The 7,137-nt window shown below is 39.9% G+C and overlaps 1 protein-coding gene across 3 annotated transcripts; it reads left to right on the top strand.

Moving 5' to 3' along the window:
* Positions 1-920: 920 nt before the first annotated feature.
* adrb3a (adrenoceptor beta 3a) lies at positions 921-6,802 on the top strand. Of its 3 annotated transcripts, none has more exons than XM_085910784.1 (3): positions 921-1,210; positions 1,287-2,591; positions 5,797-6,802. In XM_085910784.1, exons 2-3 carry the CDS (start codon positions 1,305-1,307, stop codon positions 5,878-5,880), a joined length of 1,371 nt encoding a protein of 456 aa, XP_085766910.1. In that variant the 5' UTR covers positions 921-1,210; positions 1,287-1,304; the 3' UTR covers positions 5,881-6,802. The 3 variants fall into 3 exon arrangements, with proteins under 3 accessions (XP_085766910.1, XP_085766912.1, XP_085766911.1); XM_085910786.1 differs by having other exon boundaries at positions 921-1,710; positions 1,789-2,591; XM_085910785.1 differs by having other exon boundaries at positions 921-2,599.
* The last annotated feature ends 335 nt before the right edge of the window (positions 6,803-7,137 follow it).

The raw sequence follows: 7,137 nt of genomic DNA, 5'->3' as shown, positions 1-7,137 counted from the left end.
TATGTTATTAATATACTGTTGCTTTTGGTGAAATCCTCATAGAGTCAAACAACTTTTCACGCTAATGGCCTATTCCGTGCTTATAAGGACTGCCTCTGGTGGTCTGGAGGGATAATATAGAACTATGACTTCTTCTATAGATTTCAGTACATCCGCAGATAGTGTCAATAGAAGTGAACCACACAACACATTTTTTTTTTTTTTTTACGTGTTCATGGAAAACGACAGAGAGCTTAAGTCACTCCAGTTTCATTTACCATCCAAGAGTTTGAACAGAGGCTGGCCATGGAAAATCCTGTCACACTGTTGACACTGTCATGTGACAGATACACTTAATAGGTTAACAAAAGTAGAGTGGCTACCGCGTTTAACACACAACATTAGCAACTTTGTAAACAGACCATCACCAAGTTGTGAGTTTCATGCCATTCACTTCAGTTGTGTACCTGTTGTACATGTTTTAAAGATAAAAAGGAAGGAAGATAGGAAAAATGTATCCTCTTATAAATACAATTGGAATAGTTTGATACTTGAACAATGCCAAGACTCTTCTCATCTTTCTTTTATATATATTGACGCTACTTTCAAGTAAAGATGTGAGTAGACTTGCATCTTAGGGCATTTATTATAATATATACATAAGGTGTCTACTTTTATGTACTTAACAACGTCCACTTCATTCAAGGCAAGGAGATATTAAGAAATACAGTGCATGTAAAACCACTGCTTAGGTGTTGTTAGTGTAAACAGTATGTATCTTCATGATTGAGTGAAGCCACTAATGCATGTTTGGTTTCTGCACACTGGACAACGCTCACACCCTTCAACTCCTCCCCTCGGCCGATACAATCATAGAGAGCTGAGAAGGGAGAGAGCGAGGGCGGGAGCGAAAGAGCAGATGAAAAAGGTGGGCTCTCAGTCTGATGCACTCGTGCACTTCTTGCCACAGCGCCGCTGATCTCTGTCATTATCAAACTGTAGCAGTTGTGGATTGTGCTGCTGTCTGTGATGGCTGATCTGATGTTGTAGTGTACAAGACTGACTTTTTTGGGGGACTTCTACTAACTCAGCGAACTTGTTTCGGCATTGAGGGAAATGTATTTTTTGCGGAGAACATGTTGACTCCATTAAGAGGTCCTCGTTTGTGGAAGCATGGGAAGTCCGGGCTGAAGTTTGAATGCGGCCAAACAATCCTCCAGAGTCGAGAAATGTAAGAACATCTGCTTTTTGCAAGCAGTTATCATATTTATAACTTAAGAAAAAATATTGCTGTGCAAAACATGTAGTGACTAAACTGGTGAAGAATGGACGGCAACCTGAGTGCATCAGCTGCTTTGAGGAACCACACAGCCCCCTACCACCCCGCCGCGGGATCCTGGATCCTCGTCGTACTAGTCGCTGTCATCATTATCATCGTTGTAGGAAACCTGCTGGTCATCATCGCGATAGCTTCTACTTCCCAGCTCCAGACAACGACGAACATCTTCATCATGTCATTGGCGTGTGCTGACCTCATCATGGGGGTCCTGGTGGTGCCTCTGGGGGCCACCGTTGTACTGACGGGCAACTGGCAGCTAGACGAAACCTTTTGTGATTTCTGGACTTCAGTGGACGTCTTATGTGTGACAGCGAGCATAGAAACTCTCTGCGTGATAGCCGTGGACCGTTACATAGCGATTACCAGGCCGCTCCGACACCAGGTTTTACTGAGTAAGTGGCGCGCCAGGGTAATTGTTTGTTTGGTTTGGCTCGTTTCCGCCTTAATCTCTTTTGTACCAATTATGAAAGGCTACTGGCGTGCAGACGATGAATATGAAGCCAGAATGTGCTACAATGACCCCACCTGCTGTGACTTTGTCACCAACTGGGCTTATGCCATCGTATCTTCCACAGTGTCTTTTTACATTCCACTCTTTATCATGATCTTTGTGTATGCAAAGGTCTTCCTAATAGCAAGACGACAGGTGCAGCTCATCGATAAAAGCCGAATGCGTTTCAAGCACGAGTGTCCAAGAATGCACACGCAAGTCGATTCTGATATGAACAATCCAACCCTCCAGACGCTATGCATAAGCCAAGCTACGGGCAACACCGCTATGGCGCGGAAGGGCATTAAGCGAAGACCATCTCGGTTGTCGCTCGTCAAAGAACACAAGGCCCTAAAAACTTTGGGGATCATCATGGGGACGTTTACGGTGTGCTGGTTGCCGTTTTTTGTTGCCAACATCATCAACGCTTTTGACCGAAGCGTTCCGTCGGAGAGGATCTTCAGACTTTTGAACTGGCTTGGTTATGTCAACTCTGGCCTCAATCCCATCATCTACTGCCGGAGCCCGGAGTTCCGCGCTGCCTTCAAGCACCTCCTGAGCTGTCCGTGGCTGTCCACCCTCTGGCTCAATACATTCTACAAAGAAGTGCAGACTCGCTGCTCCTGCTTTCAATGGCGAGCTGAGTCAGGTCTGACGGGTTCTTTCCAAAAAACTCCAACTGGTAGCTTGGCCAGTGCTCGAGGGAACAAGAGCGAAGAGGCTTCCCCAGTTCCTCTCCAGTCCAATGGCAGCTCACAGTTCAGTGACTTATCACAACCGGAGGTCAGATTGTAAGTGTTTTTTTGTTGTTGTTTTTTTAAACCTGATTTTCTAATCTTCACTTTCCTTCAAACAGTTTTTATGAGTCTTAACTACACTTATTGTTTTGTTTCATATTGCCTTTTTCTACATGCAAACATTCTCCTACCACATGAATGTTATAGGGACAGACGTCTGATGTCCTCATCTAACCCTTGATCTTCTCAACACAGTGCAGCATTAGTGGGCTGTCATGTGACAGTTCATCAATAATCTACCAAAGCCAAGGCAAAACAAAAATGGACAAATCACATTATTTACCACATTTTGTTGCAGATAAAGAATCCTGCAACCGGTTAAAAAGCAGTCATTCATCTGCTAAACTTTATAACACAACAAATAGAGAAAAAGGAAATTGATATATTATTTATAGATTTATTGTTGAATTCTATTTTTAGTTATTCTATCTGCAAACTCAAGGACAAAGCATTAGAATAATAAAGCATTTATCCATCCATCCATCCATCCATCAATTATCTGAACCGCTTTATCCTCACGAGGGTCGATGGTGTGCTGGAGGCTAACCCATGATCGATAAATAAAAAAAGAAGCTGATGCCATTGATTATAAAATGGGATAATTGCAGACTGAGTTGGGATTTGGAAATATTCCATTTAAAAAAATAGATCAAACTGCATTGCATATTGTGAAGGCTGATTTCCATATTAGGCTTTCTTCAGTGCGATCAGCAAAACAGCACGGAAATACAAATCATAGAAAACATTTGATGTTTCAGTATTACAATATTCAACTAGAACTTAACACTTACATTTCAAAATGATCAGTTATTTTATGATATGAGTAATTCATGTCCTGAATTGATTGGAAATGGTCGTACTGCTCATGCAGCATTTTGTGGTCAGCATTTTGATATGTGAATTCAGAGAGTGGATTTAGCATCCGAGTATGGCTGACACATTGAGATTTGTGGTGCATATCAGCAAATATTAGCGTGGACCTCTGCCAGTCGTGAGGGCCTCCGAGGACCATATCCAACACCCGACACATCAGATAAATCTTTATCATATATGCACAGAACACTCTGTCCAATTATCTGCGCAGGGTGTTTATCACACTGTTTATTCTGAATTTGGAACTGCGTAATGTGTAAGTGCAGTCACTTGCAGACTACAGGACCGTTTTTAATCAACAAAAGTGCCGGGAACTTACCAATAGAATTAAACTTAAGAAATATCTTTGTGGACAGAATTGACCTAATATTCTATGATCATGGTGACAATATGATGATATAATGCCTTTTACCACTTATAAGAACAGTATGAAAGAGTTATTAAATAAATGAACAGATTAGAAATCCATCATAATCTGCCATGAGCTATTCGAGTCTAACCCTCAAACACACATCTATATGCTGCTTTTGCCTCAGTGAGTTCTAAATGTTCTAACTGCTGAATTATATAGCTTACATTATTTAAATAACAACGCTTTCCTTTAGTAGGTATCCGACACATTGTTCAAAATCCTGGTGATTTCAGAGCAGAGTTGAAAATGAATTGTTCCAGACCATGTAATTTACAGGTGCTTATCAAGGATTAGTTCAGATATTTGGAATGTGTAAGCCAGAACGTAGAGATATTCACTCATTCCTCCTTTATATGGTAACACGTGTTCGGTTGCCCCACCCGTGTTTGCTTATGTAACTCAGTTTTATGGAAGTACAATACTTGATTTCTAAATATTTACTCTGTTCCTTTATGCCACTGTATGTATCATAAATACTGGTGGTATTTTACAGGCATGACCAATATTGCTATGAAACAAGAGACATAGGGGCATATAAAAAAAAAAAAAATAACGTCATTTGAAGGGCGCTTTCTAGATGAGTTCAACTCAGATACGTGTTTCTTAAAGTCGTGCCGCTCTGCTGTAGAAACGGAGAGCAAACTATTCACAGCTGTGACTTGACAAGTCAATAAAATGCCTGATCCCTTGAGGGCTGAAGGGCTACATTTCACATAAAGGTGACTTAGGCGACTTTGTTTTCAGAAAAATGCTCGTTTTCATATGACGGCAGCCCTTATCAACATTGCCAATGGCCCACACAGTCTGTCACGTATACACCATCCTGATGACTAGTTCAGGGATTGTATCTGTTTTTCATGATCATTAGTTACTCCAAGTTGAAACAGAGGATGAGATGTATCCAATACATTCTTAAATATAACAATTAGAATACTGTCAACAATGAGGTCATTAAAAAAAAAAATCTAAATACAGACAAAAGCCCAAATTTGTTGATATTTATTTTTTGACTTGATTGAATGAGTGTGTTTTAGCCGCAGACTAAGATCAAGATGTTCCAGTATTTATATCCAAGCGCTATGAAAACAGAGCACTAAAATGGTAAATGGTTGTAAATGGTTATTCAAAATCCATTGTTATAAAATCTAAAGGAAAAATTATAAAAATTCAGGAAAATGAATGCGCGGTGGCACCACACATACCCCAAAAAGGAGTTGTAAAAGGACTTGAAAATCAAGTTTGTTTTAATTTGTTTTTTTCTTATCGGTATGAAAAAGTGCAAGTTTTCCTGTACAGACATGTACGGTGGACGTGATAGCAATGTCCATGTCGTTAACATTTTTTATTTTATGGATTATGAAGGCTGTATACATGTCCACTGTTGTGCAATGTTTCAGAAATCAAATATTCTATGAGCCAATTCATTTATGAAGAAACGTAAGAGGAGTTGCAATAAAAAATCTGAGATGGTTCATTTTATGCTAGCACGCAATGCCATAGATGGGCAAAAGAAAACAGTACCAACTCAACAGTACTAATTGTAAAGCTTGAAAGAACAGATCTATAAACACACGCGGTAGCAGGACATGCAGACAGAGCATACTGAGAGGAGTATATTCATGTTATTCTTCATTCTTCTGAGTGAGAATCCACTCAGTTCTCAGCAAAAAAACAAAAAAACACTGCAACACTAAACCCTCAAGATTGGATTCTTAGTCTCCTATAGCGCACGGTCCTCAACAATCCCCCAGACAAATCCAAGGGAACCTCAATCAAGTGTTTGTGGGCTGAAGGGTCAGAAATAGCAAGCAAATCAAACTACTGTGACATTGTTTTCAGGCAGTGTGGTCATCATCTGCTTCTTTGTGTGTGTGTGTGTGTGTGTGTGTGTGTGTGTTTGCCACAGCTTCACATTGCAAGAAAAAGAAGGATGAGGACTGCCAAGCAGCATACTACTGAAGCTATCACTGTGATTCCTAGCAGCCAATGAGGAGCCTCCAGTGAACAGTGAGGTCCAGCACGAAGATGTCCGGACAAGCTCGAGAGAGAAAACGTTGCGACATCGACGTGAAACTTAACACTGAATGAATTTGAGTATGAAGTTACAAGCAATAATTGACATACAAACTGATAGGCTGATGCTTGTGGTTTTAATTTAAAAACAAAAATGCACAATATGACATAATAATTTATCTATTTATCTTTAGCAAAATATGCTTCCTAGGATTCCTAGTCTAGGAATATGAATTTCATAAGTACTAAAAGCCTGTCCTGTGAAATCAATTTGGGTATCCGCTTTCATCAGTGAGACTGTGAACTTATTAGTTAGTTATCGTATCTAAATGTTATGAATAAACAAATTTATAAGAAAAAAACGAATCTAAATCACCCTTTTTGAATTTGCTGCCCACAAAATCCGAGTTAATTCCTATCAGGAGTTTTCCATCAATTTGCAGTAACAGATGACAAGCTGCACGTAAAATATCACCAATTCCACTTACGGCTATTAACAAACTTTTTTGGAGAAAACCACTTTAAAGACAACTTTTGATGAATGTGTCAAGTGAGATGCACTGTACGCAGTAATATTCTAATCATGCCATGAAAGAACCCCACAAATCACATTATACATGGCAGATTCATCTTGTCCTGCCACAGTTTAATCATTAAAAAAATCCAGGCTGGAATACCCACCTTTTTTTTTTTTTTTTTTTTTTTCCTTTTAGAGCAACGTCTCACAAAGCTAGTAGTCTACACCGCCGGTCTGCTTACTCGCCAGGTTCATTGAGTGACATGAAAAATTCATTCACCTCATCAGTTACTTTTGTCCCCTGACTCCTTTTGTGCGCTATGTGTGAGATAGCGCCATAGTTGTGTTGCACTGAGAAATAAAAATAGAAATGTAAACTATTCGTTGCATGTGTGCTCCCTGCTGATTCACCACATCTCCCTCAGGCCATCTCCTGTCTGTCATGAGAAAGAAAAAAAAATCCCAAGAAGACATAACCGAAAGGACACAGGAAGTCTTCCATTTCGATTGAAATTGTCCATTTCTGGTCATTTCCGTGGATCCTTCACAATGTTACGCACTTGCATAGATTTAGTCGGATGATACCAAAGCTTCCAGCTGGCATTTCTTTTATTATACTCTTATCATGTACTGTAGTCGAACAAGGTAAGTGAAATCTTGCTTCCGGTAAAACAAATCCGTTTTTGCAGTATGTGCATGTCTTATAATTTGTGTCAC

The sequence above is a fragment of the Syngnathus leptorhynchus genome, chromosome 4 (genome assembly GCF_054491065.1).
Source record: "Syngnathus leptorhynchus isolate UIUO chromosome 4, UIUO_Slep, whole genome shotgun sequence".
Classification (NCBI taxonomy): Eukaryota; Metazoa; Chordata; class Actinopteri; order Syngnathiformes; family Syngnathidae; genus Syngnathus; species Syngnathus leptorhynchus.
The sequence above is the reverse complement of the archived record's forward strand: the minus strand, read 5'-3'. Positions and strand labels throughout refer to the sequence as shown.